At 59.8% G+C, this 16,142-nt stretch overlaps 1 protein-coding gene across 4 annotated transcripts in view; it reads right to left on the bottom strand.

Moving 5' to 3' along the window:
- Positions 1–4,947, bottom strand: part of GLRX3 (glutaredoxin 3) — a 186,722-nt gene extending 181,775 nt beyond the window's left edge. For all 4 annotated transcript variants that reach the window (XM_056106696.1, XM_056106698.1, XM_056106695.1 and 1 more), the window contains exons 1-2: positions 4,815–4,947; positions 213–321 (exon numbers count right to left, since the gene is read on the bottom strand). In XM_056106696.1, coding sequence (XP_055962671.1) covers positions 213–321; positions 4,815–4,900 — 195 coding nt within the window. In that variant the 5' untranslated portion in view covers positions 4,901–4,947. The remainder of the gene's footprint in view (positions 1–212; positions 322–4,814) is intronic.
- Positions 4,948–16,142: the final 11,195 nt, after the last annotated feature.

The following is a 16,142-nucleotide window of genomic DNA, read 5'->3' as shown; positions in this document are numbered from 1 at the left end:
CTCCCCCACACCATCCTTGGCAGGGGAAGGCCCCACGCTCCTCCTCCCCCAAGCCCCTGCCAGCCTAAGCCACGGCATGAGGGGCAGTGAGGGGCAGTGAGGGGCACTGGGCAGTGCCGGGGATGACACAGCCCTCTGCACAGCGTCCACCCGGAAGCAATGGCGGCTGGCGGCCAAAGGGAAGGGCAGTACCTTCACGAACCTTCACGTACCTTCACGAATGACACCTGGGCGTGCTCCTTGGCCAGCTCGGCCATCACGGTGTTCATCTGGGCGCACTGTGGGGCCCATGGCGCCCAGAAGTGGACGACCAGGAGGGACCTGGGGACAGAGACGCAGAGTCAGTGAGCGTGAGGCTAGGTTGGGCAGACCCACAGTCTGGATCCTGTCACCAAACCACTTCGGGGCCAAGTTGCCCAGAACGGGGTGGGGGGGGGGGGGAGTTCCGCCCCCAACCACCGCCAGGTGCAACCCCTGAGCCGGTCATGCACCCCCATTTGGGGGAAACCCTTCAAAATTCTAGCAGTGTTTGTGCTACTAGATTTTTGCTGTATTTCACAAACAGGTAAGGGACTTGCAAGTCCTAAGAATGTTCCAGACTGGGGGGAAGTGACAGTTCACAGCAGCGTGGCAGGGGGCGTGCACAGGACACAGCTGACCCAGGCTCGACCCCAACACCCAGGTGATCCCCCAAGCACTGCCAGGAGTGATCCCTGAGAGCAGAGCCAGGAGTAACCCGAGCACCAAACACCACTGTCACTGTCCTCCCGCTGTTCGTCGATTTTGCTCGAGTGGGCCCAGTAACGTCTCCATCGTGAGACTTCGTTGTTACTGTGTTTGGCATATTGGCCACGTCACAGGGAGCTTGCCAGGCTCTGCCGTGCGGGCGAGATACTCTCGGTAGCTTGCCGGGTTCTCTGATGGGGGCGGAGGAATCGAACTCAGGTTGGCCATGTCAGCCACATGCAAGGCAAACGCTCTACCTGTTGTGCTGTCACTCCAGCCCACCAAACACCAATTATAAAAAAGGGAAAAGAATGTTCCAGATAAATTTTCAGGTCAATCCCATTTCCGGAGTTAGGCCTTAACCCCAAGGACGTGCGCTGGGTCATTCATGCCCCTCAGCCACGGTGGTCTTCCCTGCCTGGCTCTGGAGAGGGAGAAGGGTGTGGGGTGTGTCTGGGACGAGGGGAAGGGGAGGGCCAGGGCGGGGTGGGGGGAGCGTTGCCGGTGGGACCCCACAGGACAGCGGGGCAGAGCCAGGGGGCTATGATCAGCTGGGAGGGGGGAGTTTGCCTTGCACGCGGCCTACCGGGTCCGGCCCCCCAAGTCCGCCAGGGACGACCTTGAACCCAAAGCCCTGAGCACGGCCAGGTGCGGCCAAGTGGCCTCAGGAAAGGAGGGCATGAGCCTCCCACACCCAGCTGGAACCCCAAAAGGCTCTGGAGGCAAAGCACAGCTGACCCTCGGTCCTGGGGGCAGAGTCCAGGTGACCCTCGGTCCTGGGGAAGAGCACAGTGGCCCTCGGTCCTGGGGGCATCTGGATTTGCTGCCGCCAGGGAAGCCGGCTAGGTGCCTGAGAGCACCGAGAAAGGGCACTGCCAGGGACACCGGAAGGGGACAAGCCCCGGTCATGGAGCCGTGGGGTCACCAAGCTGGCCACACCCTCAGGCTCCATGCGGCCCTGGGGCCCAGGGAGAGATGGCCTGTGACCATCCCCAGGGAGAAAGCTCAGAGGCCCACAGGGGACAGGAGAGCGACCCCACCTGTCTGCAATGGAGAAAGGCCGCGGGGAGCCGCGTCCCTCCGCCCATCCCCGCGCGGGCCAGGCCACAGGCACTGACAGTCCCACCAGGCCTCCCCCAGCACCCCACACCCGGGGGTGGGACTGTGCGGCACAGTGCCCAGCGGCCTGAGGGACAAGGGGCAGGTAGGCCCGGCACGTGGCCTCCACCATGCCAGAGGTGAAGAATCAGCACGACAGGCAGCTCAGCGGACCCCCAGTGACCTTGGTGACATCCCTGCTGCAACGCGGCAATCACCACAAACGATTCCCACTGACCTAAGACTTGGGGAGGCCATTTGCCTTTCGTGACAAACAGAATGCAGTAGGACAGGCTTGTCCCCGCAGGGGGCAGGCTGGGCGGGGGCTGGGGCTGGGACCTCGATGCCTGAAACCGGCGTTATGAACAACCTGGTTATAATTTTGCAAACTGTTCTGAAAAGCAACAGGTTTGATCCCTGGAACCCCACAGAGTCGCCCGAGGCCACTAGGAGTGATCCCTGAGTGCGGAGACAGGAACAAGCCCTGGGCACTGCTGGGTTTGGGCACAAAACCAAATCAAAAGAGAGACTGGGAGGGCAGATGTGATCTCGAGCTGGCTCGTTTGATCTACAAGGAATCTTTTTATTCAATTAACTACATTTTTCTTTTATTTGGGGGGCGCGAGGAGTGTTGGCTTTTGGGGTCACACCTCATTCCTCCTGGCTCTGCACTCAGGAATTACTCCTGGTGGTGCTCGCTCAGGGGACCATATGGGATGCTGGGGATCGAACCCGGGTCGGCCGCGTGCGAGGGAAACGCCCTCCCCTCTGTGCTATCACTCCTGCCCATAACTACATTTTTCTTTAGGTGTGAATGTAAAGAAATGTTTAACAAAGACAGACCGACATTCGCAGCTGAATCACACTCCGAAAACGTAAGTTAGGGTGAAACTACCGAGAAACGCCACTGAACATCTCCTAGGCCCGGACACCATGCAGTGCCCAGCGGCACGGGCAATGGGCACGCACACACCCACTGAGAAACGCGGTGGGTCTCGAGTTAGAAACCTGCGTGTCCACACGGTCAGAAGTGCCCTCGCCAACAGGACCTGCATCTTCTAGTGGAGTGGAAGCACTACCTCCAGTTTTTTAAAGCGGAGAGAGGATCGCTTCTCACGATCTAGACAGTTTTTAAAGTCGTAATATCCCATGGGACCCGCACGCCCGGGGCTCACTCCTGGCTCACTGCAGAGTGCTCCTGAGCACACATCCCGAGGGCGAACCTCACACGGAAACCTGTCAGACATCTCTTACTTCCTGTCCTAAAGATGTAACCGGAAAAACAAAGACTCGCATGTATGAACGCTCTCTCGTGATCTTAGAGAGCAAATAAATGGGGAAATGCACTGCCCCACGACACGGGGTTTTAATGGTCACCCAACAATATACCAAGAAAACAAAAGCTTCCCCAAAAAATCTAATGACATGAAGAATGTATCGCAACACATTAAAACAGGTCACTGACAGGCTGAGCGCACACATGCAAGAAGAAACAAAGTAGGGGCTGGAGCGCTAGCACAGCGGGTAGGGCGTTCGCCTTGCACGTGGCTGTCCAGGACTGGATTCCCAGCATCCCATAGAGTCCCCCGAGCACCACCAGGAGTGATTCCCGAGTGCAGGAGTAACCCCTGAGCATCGCTGGGTGTGACCCAAAAAGGCAAAAAAAAAAAAAAAAAAGACAAAGCAAGCACGCAACTTAGGCTCCCTCAGCACTGATGACTTGGCGCGCTTCAGGGGACAAGCCTTGCCGTGCCCAGGCGAGCCGCCAGCTGTGTGCCGGGCAAGCGCCCTCCCCACCGCGCTTCTGGCCTGGGCCGACCACCAAAGTGACCCCCAAGGCTTCACGGCCGTGCCTTCCACAGCGGGAGACGCACAGCGCCCACCGCCGGCATGTGGGGAAGACCAACAAAACACATTGCGACCGAGAACTGGACCGCTCGGAGCCGGACGCCGCTGCCCTGCACCCAGTCGCCCTCCCTGCCCAGTGAAGGGCTGGCCACCCGAACAGCAGGCACCCCCGCTCCCCGCAAAGAACTCTCCGCTGCGGGCACGCCAGGGCGCAGCCACCGGGCGACTGGCCCAGGAGGCCCCTGGCTGGGCGGTGGCCCGAGGGGCTCGCTCCCCTGTGCGCCTCACCCGTAGGCAGGCCCAGCTAGGGCCACGCACCCAACACCATCAATCACGGGCAGAACCTGAGCCGCCCAGACGCCTCCGAGGTTTCCACCCCTGATTAGGTGACAGGAGAGAACCTCAATCTGCGGTGATTGAAAACTGAGAGGCAGCAAGTCTGCAATGGGGCGCCTTCCAGCTCACGGCTCAGTGCTCCTCAGCACCTCCCGGCACAGTGCTCCTTCACCATCTCTGGTGCAGGCCGGGCCAGTGCAAGCAGGGAGGGCGCTGGCCTTGCACCTGACCGCTGCGGGCTGGATGCCCACCAGCTGTGGTCCCCAGAGCACGGCCAGGAGTGATTGCCGAGCACTGCTGGGTGTGGCCCCCAAACAAAAGACCCTCCAATGCTTCCGTTTCCATTCAAAAAAAGAAAAAAAAAATGCAGCGCGGGAGCTGGAGCAGCGGCTCAGTCCCCAGCAAGCACCAGGCTCGGTCCCTGGCACGAACAGGGTCCAGCAGGGTCCCGGGGCCGAGTGGGCCCGAGCACGGGGCGGGAGGGCTCGGCAGGGCCCCCCCAGGGGTCCCCCCAGGAGTCCCCGCGGGCGTCCCCCGAGGTCGCGCCGTTGCATCATCCCCGGGCTCGGCCCGCGCCCGCTCGGGGCTGCAGCGGCTGCACCCAGGGGGGCCGGGGTCGGGGGTCGGGGGTCGGGGGTCGGCGGGGCGAGGCCGGGCGGGGACCCCCAGCTCGGCCCGGGTCCGTCCAGGCGCCCTGAGCTGCGAGAGGCGCGTGTCGGGCTCGGGGGTCCCGCACGGCCGCCCCGACCCCGACCGCGACCGCGCCCCCCGCCCCCCGCCCCCCGCGACCCCGCCCCGGCCCTCACCCCGCCTTGAGGCGCAGCAGCTCCTCGAAGCGCCCCGCGCTCGCGGCCTCCAGCACGGCCGCCGCCTCGGCCGCCCCCGCCGCCATGACGCCGCCGCCGCCGCCCCGCGCGCCTGCGCGAACAGGCCCCGCCCCGCGCGCCGGCGCACTGTGACGCGGGCGGGACTTCCGGCCGGCGGGCTCCGCGGCGCTTCCGGCGGGCTCGCGCGGGCGGCGGGCGAGGGTCCGGCGGCGGCTCGCCCGGGAGGGACCCGGGCCGCCGCGGGGGCCGGGCCGGGCTTCCCTTTGCCCCCGGGCCCGGCCGGTGCTGGGCCCTCAGTCGCGCGAGAAGCGTTCCGGGCCGCGGCGAGGATTTGCAGACCGCGAGTTTCAAATGCCAGAGATTTTTCGATGAACCCTGTAGAGATTTGCCCCGGAATGCAACAGTGTCAGATAAACGCAGAGAGGGCTACTATTCGCAGCAGTGTGGCAGAGCGGACCTCGGCCCAGAGACTGCCACTAATCGCAACAGTGTTGCAGAGCAGAACCACCGCCCAGGGGTAGCTACTGATCGCAACAGTGTTGCAGAGCAGGACCACCGCCCAGGGATAGCTACTGATCGCAACAGTGTTGCAGAGCAGGACCGCCGCCCAGGGATAGCTACTGATCGCAACAGTGTTGCAGAGCAGGACCGCCGCCAAGGGATTGCCACTAATCGCAACAGTGTTGCAAAGCAGACCACCTCCCAGAGACTGCTACTGATCGCAACAGTGTTGCAGAGCAGGACCACCGCCCAGGGATAGCTACTGATCGCAACAAGGTTGCAGAGCAGACCTCTACCCAGAGACTGCTACTGATCGCAACAGTGTTGCAAAGCAGACCACCGCCCAGGGACTGCCACTAATTATACAACAGTGTTGCAAAGCAGACCACCACCCAGAGAGTGCTACTGATCGCAACAAGGTTGCAGAGCAGACCTCTACCCAGAGAATACCACTAATCGCAACAGTGTTGCAGAGAGGGACTACTGCCCAGAGACTGCTACTAACCGCAACAGTGTTGCAGAGCAGACCACTGTCCGTGACCACTTTTTCTAGATGGTGGGCGGTGTTTTGACTTTGGGGCCATCCCCCAGGAGGTCTGAATGAACAGTCTGGATGGTCGGAAGGAGTGATCGGGATAGTGCTCAGGGGTTGTATTGAAGGCTGCGACTTAGGCGGGGAGGAGAGAGAGACAGCGCTTTCTTCAGGCAGCTCTTGCCACCCCAGGCTGGGAAGGCTGATGAAGTCTGCAGTGAGCCCCTACCCAGCTTGAACCAGCCAGCCCCACTAGGTGGCCATCAAGCCACACCTGACATCTACTTGTTCTGCCTCTCACAGGAGTTAATCCCCACCATGTGATGCACCCCCACCCCACCCCCCAGCACCGTCAGGAGCAACCCCTGAGGATTGCCAGGTGTGACCCACAAAGCAGAGAGAGAGAGAGAGAGAGAGAGAGAGAGAGAGAGAGAGAGAGAGAGAGAATGCAGGACAGAGCCCCAGTACACAAGAGGGGGATGCAGGCAACGTGATCAGACTCGCGGACACCGGCAGCACGTGGGCTGGGCTCCGGCAGCAGTGCACGAGATTCCTTTGTTCGGGTGGGCTTGTACAGGGTTTTCCAAGCTGTCCCACGTGGGGTCTTCTCCCTAGATAAGAGCCATTTGCTAGGGTGGTTGCCAGGGGGCTAAAGTTAGGAGTAATTGAGGGTCTTCCTTGAAACTCTTTTCTGGGTTTTTGTTGCTGTTGGAACTTCTCTTGGGTGGGGGGCACAGGGTCTGGGCTAGCTCCAGTCAAAGGTCTGATCAGGCCTTGGTTCCTATACCCACAAGGTGAATCCTGACAGCCTTGGGGATAGCTGGCAGGAATTCCATTGCCATGAGGGCCCTTCCCTAATATACCTGCCTACCTCAATATGCAGTGTTTGGGGTCTAACTGGGGTCGTCTGCATGCAAGGCAAGTCCTTATGTCCTGCACTACCTCTCTGGCCCTGTTTTAGAGGGCACACAGCTGACCCAGTTTTCATACCAGGCAACCCGCAGGGGCCCATAAGCCCCTCTGGGAATAAGCTCAAAGTAGCCAGTGGTGCAAGAACCAAAACTAAATTTTAAAAGTTAAAATTATGTGGAAAATAAAAGATGCAACTATATGTGACTCAGGGGCCTGTGTCTTGTGTGTAGGGGACTCTGGCCTAACACCAGCGCCAGCTGGGCCCAGGAACCACCAGGTTTAACCCTAAAGTGCCAACCACAGCTTCCATCTGGTGGTGGGTGGCACCGGCCAGCTGGTCAGCTCTGCACCCTAGAGGTGTTAGGGCTCTCACAGTCCGCCCTTTATGGTCACCACCCCTCCACCCTTGCCGGACCTTCCCCGTCGCTTCCATCTGCGGAGAGGGGCTTCCTGGGAGGGTGACTGGTGCTACTGTTGGACCAGCACCCCATAGAGTCCCCAAAACCCTGTCAGGAGTGACCCCTGAGCACTGCTGGGTGTGGCCCAAAAGCCAAGCTGAAATGGACAAGATGCGGGGCCTGAGCCCAACCTCGTTTGAGTGACCACGTTAGGGCTGTTTCAGGGGCACTTGGTGCCTTCCAGGCTCCAGAACCCACACACATCTGCCTGGAGTCCGCATGGACCCAGTCAGATCACTACCCTGCCCCCACCAGTTCCCCAAGCCCCAGAGGGAGGCGGGGGGCATCTGGCCACCCCCACAGCGCCATCTGGGTCTGGCTACAGTGCTCTGCCCTTGTCTACACCCTCTGACTGGCCTTCTCCTTTGTCCTAGGTGTTTCTCAAAGGCTCAAGCCCACAGGAAAGCGAGTTCTTGAGCCAGTGCCAACATGGGCCCTCCCGGGCACCCTCACCCCCCTGCCCTCTGTGAGGGCAGCCCCCCCCAGTCAGCTGGTGACCCTGCCGGGGTGTCAGGAAAGGGGCCCCTGGGGACCAGGAATTAGGGGCTCTGGGCCTGGGAGAGCCTTAGGGGCATCCATGAGTGGCCCCATGTTCAAGACGGGGAGAGAAAGAGGGAAGGAGAGGGAGAGGGAGGGGAGGAGGAGAGGAGAAGGGTGGGAGGGGAGGGGAAGGAGGAAGAGGGGAAGGGAGGAAGAGAAGGGGGAGGGGCAATAGGAGAGGGGGGGTCGGTCCCTCTCCTGGTCCTGATCCAGGAATGTCTGCTAGAAGGCGACAGTGGAGTGTGAGGGGAGTGAGGAGCCCCTTTGGGTGCTGCCATGCCCCAGGGAGATGCACATCCATCACCCCGTCTGCACGGACAGGGAGGGGCAGGATCCCACGGCCGGATCTCAGTGGGGTGCGAGACATGGGGTCTGGCGGGGAGGCAGGGGCACACCGGCAAGAGAAGACTCTAGAATGTGTCGCCGGGTGAAACGGGTGAGAGGCACCCTCTCGGAAGAGATCCCACCCAGTTACCCCAGCCCCAAGGTGGGGGGGGGGGGAGGGAGAGCCGCTCCCACCGGAGGGCATGTTCCAGAGACTAACGGAGTTGGGAAGAGGACGTAGAGCAGACTCGCCCTGAGATGGTCCCTTCATGCCTGCTCTCTCCCGGGCCAAACTTCTCTGGAACAGCCGTGAAAGCATCAGTGAGCACCTTTGGCTCTGCTTAGAGCTCCCTAATTCCGAGCCCAGGAGTCGCCTGAGATCAGTGCGGACACCCTGCTCCCCTCAGCAGCCTCACCCCTGTCTGCTCGGGGGCCATGGCCGGGGTGGCTCCCAGCAAGGCTGCAGGCGGGGAGGGGTCCCCGGGCGGGTGGGGACCAGCAGAGCCCCAAGTGCAGCCCCTGGATTCTCTTCTCCCCAGTGACCCAAGTGCCCAGGTCCCTCCTGGCCCCTTCCAGCCTCCAGACCACCAGCGTGTCCTGGAATGCGGGAGGCAGAGGTGAAATTTCTGGGTCCTGCCCCCACTGCCCACTCCGAGCACTGCAGAGGGAGTCTTGGGAAGGGAACCTCCCAGCCCCTTTCTGCAGCTGCCCAGATTCGGGGCCATGTCCCGCTGAGCCCCAGCCAAGGACAGAGCGGCGGACCCCGGCCTCTTGTCCCGGCGAAACCTCCTGTGCCCCTCCCAGTCTGTCTTAGGAGAGAGCGTGTCTCTGTGCCGTAAATGTTGTTTATGCTGGCATAGCTAGATTTTTATTGGTTGTATTTTTGCTGCACTTGCTTGAAAAATAATTATTTTCAGAGAAAAGAAGAATTACATATCCAGTAAACTAAATAAGGCTCATGTTTATTAGGGGCCTCTGACAGCTCTTCTCACATGAAAAAGAGATTTCCAAGCGGTGAATGGACAATTTATGTGCAAGTTTATTTATAAAGCAGATTTCAAGACATAATTCATCTTGGCCCCGCCAATAACAACACATTCCATTTCCTTTGTGAAGCTTGTCCTCTGCCGGGCTGGCGGGGAGCAGGGCTGCCCACGCGGAGCCTGGACCGGCGTCCGGCGTCCACCGCCATCCCGGAGGCCTGCAGGGGATGGGGTGCTGGGGGCCCCCAACCCGGAGAGCAAGAATGGACCACGTGACAGAAGGTGCTCCCGAAAAGCGATATTTTGAAACGTGGCTCACGGTCTCAAGTCCGTGGCTGCAGCCGCCAGCACGTTCTGGCTCCGGCCCCCGTGGGCTGGACTTGAATCGCTTCCTTCCACCGCCCGGTACCTGCACTGCGCTCTCCGGCCTGCAGGCGGCGCCCGCGTCCCTCGGGCGCTCACCGGGGCTCACCGGCGCTGTGCTGGGCCCCAGAACCCCCTCCCGTGGCTGCCCCCAGGAAACACTCAGGCCCAGCCGCCTGCTGCCCCCAGGAGAGAGGCCGGAGGGAACAGCCGCACCCTCAGGGCAGCACGCACACCTCCAGGGCCTGGGGACTCGCTCCCGCCTCCTCGGTGATTCAGACCCCAGAACAAGCACCAGCGGGACTCGGGACTCCGGACTCGGGAAGGCCGTTTCTCAGGGAGAGCCCCCCCAACACGTACCCACGCTGCCGTCAGGCGGACCCCACTCATCTCTGCGCTGTGGACTTAGACGTGCCACTCCCCTTCGGGGTCATGGTGCCAGCCACAGAAGGGCTGCAGGGACACACGCACGTACATCCACACCACACACACCACACACATGCATCACGGCCTTCACGTACTCACATGTTACACGACACATGATACCTGGCACACACCACACGCATTCACACATGCTACATACAACTCACACGCTGCATCGCAATGCTCCCCTGCACGCAGACACACATGCACACACTCACACAAATACACATACACGCACATGCTCGTACGCAGGCTCACATGCTCAAACTCACATACGTATGCCAGACATCACACACCTGCACACACCATACACTCATATATGTCTATACTCACATACACACGCTCAGACACATGACATACACACACACACATGCACATATGCACACGCTCACGCACATACATACGCACATGCTCACAATCATTCACACATACACACGCTCACACGTACATACTCACGTGCTCACACTCTCACTTATCCCCACACGATAGAAACATACACGTGCTCACACTCAGACACAGGCGCACACACACACAAGCGCATACACACCACACACACACACACACACACTCACTCAGAGAAGAAGCTAACAAACCTGGGGTCAAACCCAGAGCCGGGACAGCCCCTGGCCGGACGCACGGCTCCCAGTCAGCGAGGAACGGCCAGGCTGCCGTCAGAGCCTCACACGTGCTGGTGCCCATCTCCCGTCCTCGGAGAGATCACAGCCCCCGCAGCGCCCAGGCAGGGCGGGGGGGACACCAAGTGTCCTGGATCTGCTGCCGGCACCTCCTCCCCAGTGGCCCAGCCTGGCCTGGTGCCGCCCTGCGGGTGGATGCCAGAGTGGGTGCGGGTGGGGGACGGGGGTCACAGGCTGTGAGAACGGGGGAGGGTGGAGTCCTATCTGAAGACCCGCCCGGGCCCTGGCCCTCCACGCTGTGATTCCTTTCGAGGGCTCTGCGACTGTCAGCTCCGGGGGAGGAGCAAAGTGATGAAAGAGGAGAGAGAGGGAAGCGGCTGCTCCCGGGACAGGGGTTGCCCGACCCCTCGCACCCCTTGCTCGGTCAGCCGCCACCCCGCCTTGGGGGGCTGGGAGTTCAGTGTCCGACGCCTCCTGACGGGTGAGCCACTGCCTGGCAGAGCTGCTGGAGGGACCCCTGGGCCCCACGCTGCCCCTGCACAGGCCACGGAATCCAGGAGGACGTGGGGCCCCTCGGTTGTGGCCCCGGGAGCAAACCCCCCTCAGAATACACTGCAGCCGCAACGGAAGGGTGTGGCCGCCTCTGCCCTGGGCCCCAGAACAGCAACGGCAGCTGCTGCAGCAGAGGGCAGCAGGGGTGCCTGCGGGTTGGATTTGGGTCACGCCCACTGGGCAGAGCTGGGGACTCGCCTGGCTACACTCGGGGGCCACACGCTGCCGGGCATTGGGCCCGGGACTCCCTCGTGGAATGCCTGGCGCCAGCGCCGTGAGCCCTCACTGAGCTATCCCCCAGACCCTCCAGGACCCCCTGACCTGCACGTGGCTGAGAGCAGGACCCCCTCTCCTGATGAGGCCTAATGGCAGGTAGAAGGTTCTGGAATGCCTGCTCAGCACAGCAGGGGAAAGACAAGTGCCAAGTGACCCCCAGGCCACCTCCGCGCTGGACGGGGGGCACCTGTGTGCTGGGGGGCGACTTCGCACCCCTCACAGGCCTGACCGCCTCCTAGAGGGTCTCCCGCGGGCAGGGACACGGTGAGCGAGGATGCGGCAGGCGGGAAATACAGCCCTCGCCGGCAATCCATCCACGGTGACTGATACAAGGGCTTTATAAAACCCCTCCGAAGAAAAGGAAGACGAATAGTAATATTTCTCTCAGGTGCCTCCTTGCTGTGAAACCTGGTGCTCTTCCTTCTCCCCAATAAGTCTCCCCGTGTTCCTGTCCCCGCGAGTCATTTATTATCCCTGTTATCCGCCCCCATGCCACGGTGGCATCAGTCACGTCCCACCTGCGAGGGGGCTTCTCCCGAACACGCCCCGTAATTCATGGGAAAAGACATGCCAAGATGGATTCTCAGACATAACCAGTGTGACTTCATCGGCTTGCAAATAAAACAAAATTTAGGGTGAAATAAAGCATCGTGAGAGCACGCCAGCCTCTGCACCACGAGGAGTCGGCAGCTGGAGACTGGGCAGAGCCGGCTCCCTGCAAGACGCCGCAGCCGGCTGACAGGTGGGCACTTGCCCGGCCAGCTTCTGGTCCACATCGAGTCCCTGGAGCCCGCAGAAGCAACCCCTGAGCAACCCTGGGTGTGGCCCCAAACAAGCCAACCAGAGTCTGGGCAACACTCACCCTTCGTGTGGGCATGTCCGAGACCTGACGAGGTTCCTCTGTGCCTGCCTTCAGCTGCGACCCTTGAGGACAGGAGCCAGTGGTGGCCGCCACAGCTGGGCTAAGCTGGGCATAGCGAATGGGACAGGTCCTCCCAGAATGTTCCTGCTCCTGAGGTCTTTGCTAGCTGGGGCAGCTGGGGGCTCTGGACTTGGTCCGTCCAAAGTGCTCACTCAGAAGAGTGGGACCCACGCCCTGGTGCCCACACCTGGTGCCCGTGCCTGATGCCCACGCCTCACTTGCTGAGATGTGAGTGGACACTGAGAAGCAGACAGCTCCCATTTTCATTCTTCTGTCCTTTGTGGCTTAGCGTTTCTGAGTGAAGAAAATTCTTGTGCCTGACAACCATCGATAACAGAAAGCAAGCCTGAGCTAGAAGGAAGTCCTCAGAAACACGAGCCATCAGACCTGGCATGCCCGACCCCTTGCCCAGGGCCTCTTGAACTTTGCCTCCTTCCTGTGGCTCGGTTGCACCTGAGAAATTTTCATGCGACCCCCGGTGTAGAGGGACATGCAGGGTAAGAAGCAGACTTCTGCAGTGAGTCGTGAAGGCATCTGGAGACCCTCAGGACATTTTCGACCCCCCGGCCCCCACCTCCGCTGCGTGGCCACAGTGAGGACTGTGTCCGGGAGGACCGGGAACCCCAGGCTGGCACTGGGCTGTGGCCCCTGCCAGCCTCACCCGTGTAGACCCCACGTGGCAGCTCAGCAGGGCTGCCACCTCCTGTCTCCTTAGGCCTGTCCCGGGCGCTGCCGACAGCACACCCGGACCCTTGCCCCAGCCCTCCCTGGATACCAGGACCCCAGACTCACCTGCCCGACCCATCTGTGCTAGGCGCTGACACACTCAGACCCACCCAAGCCCTCACTGCGGCCCCAGCCCTGCTGGACACTGGACACAGCAGAGACTCATCTCAGGCTCCAGGGCAAGTCCTGGGCCGTATGTCAGCGTTCGGGTCATCTGACTTTAGACCTCGGGCTGGGGCGTGGGGCATCAGGGCGTTCTGCTTTTCTGCTGTTGAGTTGTAGATACTGATTTAAAACAAAAAGAACATAAAGATGATTTTGCTCAGGAGAGAGAGAACAAAAGGGAATGCCCTGCCACAGAGGCAGGGTGGGATGGGGGGGATGGGGGGTGGGAGGGATACTGGGATCCGTGGTGGTGGAAAATGGGCACCAGTGGAGGGATGGGTACTTGATCATTGTATAACTGAAACCCAAGCACAAAAATTTGTAAGTCTACAACTGTACCTCATGGTGTCTCACTAATAAAAATTTAAAAAATAAATAAACTCACATTAAACTTTAAAAAAAGGATATTTTTGCTCTAATTGGTGCTCAAAGCACGATCTCCCCATGAGCTTTCCCACCTTTCGGGTTTAGCCATGATTGAGCTGACGAAGACCCTCCTCACGTCCCCTGTGTCGGTCAACTTCTTGACCAGACCATGAACACAAGGACTTTGCTTGGAGCTTTCACAGTGGACGAGCCTCGTGGTCAGTGCACAGCCGGGAAGGAGACCAGCAGCCAGCGCCCCTCGCGCCCGGGAGACGCCACCTGCCTTTCCCAGGACAATCACTTTTCTACTCTTTTCTTTCCCTCTCTCTCTCTCTCTCTCTCTCTCTCTCTCTCTCTCTGTCTCTCTCTCTCTCCAAAGCTGGTGGTGCTCAGGGATCCCGGTGGCGGCGCTTGGGAGACCATAAGCAGAGCTAAGAACTGACGCGGCCACCTGTGTGCAGGCAAATCCCATCCCCACCGTATGCCTCTGGACCTTCCCTCCTGTTTTGCCCACGGTTGTTCTTGTAGTGGTGCTCAGGGTCCTTATGAAACTGGGGACTGAGTCCAGGTCCCGCCCACATTTCTCTGGGTCTCAGTTTTCCATCTGCACACCCCCAGCCTGAGGTCTAAAGTCAGGCTGCAAGCGAAGATTTCTCCGCTACCTGTGCTTGGCTGAGACATCCAGGGCATTCCAGAGGGGGCAAGTGGGTGTTCAACCAAAGCACCAGTGACTGGACCCAGCGTTTTGGGACTGAGCCCCATAGAGGCGTCACCTGCTGAAAACTCAGGTGGGACATGGGTCCCTGTGACTGAAATCTCCAGGCTTTTAAAAAAATGTTTTTTTATTATGATTATGATTATTTTGCTTTTTGGATCACACTCAGCAATGTTCAGGGGTTACTCCTGGCTCTGTGCTCAGGGATCACTCCTGACAGTGCTTAGGGACCATATGGGATGCCAGGGATCGAACCCGGGTCAGTTGCATGCAAGGCAAAAGCCCTACCTGCTGTGCGATCGCTCCAGTCCCAATCTCCAGGATTTTGCGGAGTCAGACAGGCTATCTCCCCCCATTTGCCTGTACTTCTGGAAGCCCCGGCAGTCAAGTGTACGCCCCAAAGCTGCCACCCAGTTAAAAAGTCTAACTCCAACTGTGCCTCCCAGTCAGAAATTCTGGATTTCCTGGCGCACTTGGTCACATTTGTGGCCAGACAGCATTTCCAAACTCTACAAAGCGGACAATTCAGTACTGACACACCAGACTGGATGGGATGTCCCTTAGAAGCCGACCCATCAGGGAAGAATTTACTTGTAACAACATTTTAGTGATCCCTCAGACAAGACTTAATGTCTCCGAGGTGAGATACAACCATTTTCACTAATTTTCTTCTAAGGAAATATTTCTGTTGGCGACTGAGCAGCAACAAGCAATATAAACCAAGGTACTGTGGACCTGCCGGGCTGGAACGATAGCATAGCAGGTAGGGCGTTTGCCTTGCACGCAGTCAACATGGCCGACCCGAGTTCGATTCCTCCGTCCCTCTCGGAGAAGCCCGGCAAGCTACCGAGAAGATCTCGCCTGCACGGCAGAGCCTGGCAAGCTCCCCGTGACGTATTTGATATGCCAGGCACAGTAACAACAAAGTCTCCAATGGAGACGTTACTGGGCCCGCTCGAGCAAATTGATGAACAACGGGAGGACAGTGACAGTGACTGTGGACCTGCTATGGGGCAGGCTGAGGAGTGGCTGGGTAATGGTGACAATAGTGGAGGGAAGGTGACTGTGGTGGTGGAGACTGGGGTCGGAATATTGAACGCCTGTAACAAAGCATCATGAAGAACTTTGTAAACCGCAGTGTTTAAATAAAGTGGGTGTGCCCAGAGACTCAGAAACAAATCTCGGAACCCAGTGGCTTTTGGCCGAAATGCGTCCAGTCCCCGCAGTAGGTTGCCAGTGCCAGGCCACCCCAGGTGGGAATAGGTTTTGTGCCTTGGCAAGCTCCCCCTGGTGGCTCAGTGGCCGCCATCCTCCAGAGGCCACTGGACAGTCAGGTTTGGGCCCGCAGTGACGAGACATGTGGGACCTCACGGGATGGGGGTGAAGCTGGCCCTTTCCTCCCCACCCCAACAAGACACCGAGTCGCCACCCACGCACGGCCTCTCTGGCTCCTGATCAAGCTGCTTAACAACCATGATCCCAGAGACCCAGAAACAAATCTCAAAACCCAGCAGCTTTTGGCAGAAATGCGTCCGAACCCTGCAGTAGGTTACTGTCGCCGAGCCACCCCAGAGGGGAAAGGGTGCTGTCCCTCTGCCTGCTCCCCCTTGGGGGCTCAGTGCCTGCCACCCGCCAGAGGCCATTGGACAGTCAGGTTTGGGCCTGCAGTGACGAGACACACGGGGCCTCATGGGATGGGGGTGGAGCTGGCCCTTTCCTCCCTGTCCCAACAAGACCCTGAGTCGCTGCCCATGAACGGCCTCTCTGGCTCCTGATCAAGCTGCTTAATGGCCGTGATCCAAGAGACCAGAAACAAATCTCAGAACTCAGCGGCTTTAGGCAGAAATGCGTTCCATCCCCCGCAGTAGGTTACGGGCACCGGGCCACCCCAGGGGGAAAGGGTGCTGTTCCTCT

The sequence above is a fragment of the Sorex fumeus genome, unplaced genomic scaffold, assembly GCF_029834395.1.
Source record: "Sorex fumeus unplaced genomic scaffold, SorFum_2.1 ptg000142l, whole genome shotgun sequence".
NCBI classification, from domain to species: Eukaryota; Metazoa; Chordata; class Mammalia; order Eulipotyphla; family Soricidae; genus Sorex; species Sorex fumeus.
This window is presented reverse-complemented; position numbering and strand designations above follow the sequence as displayed.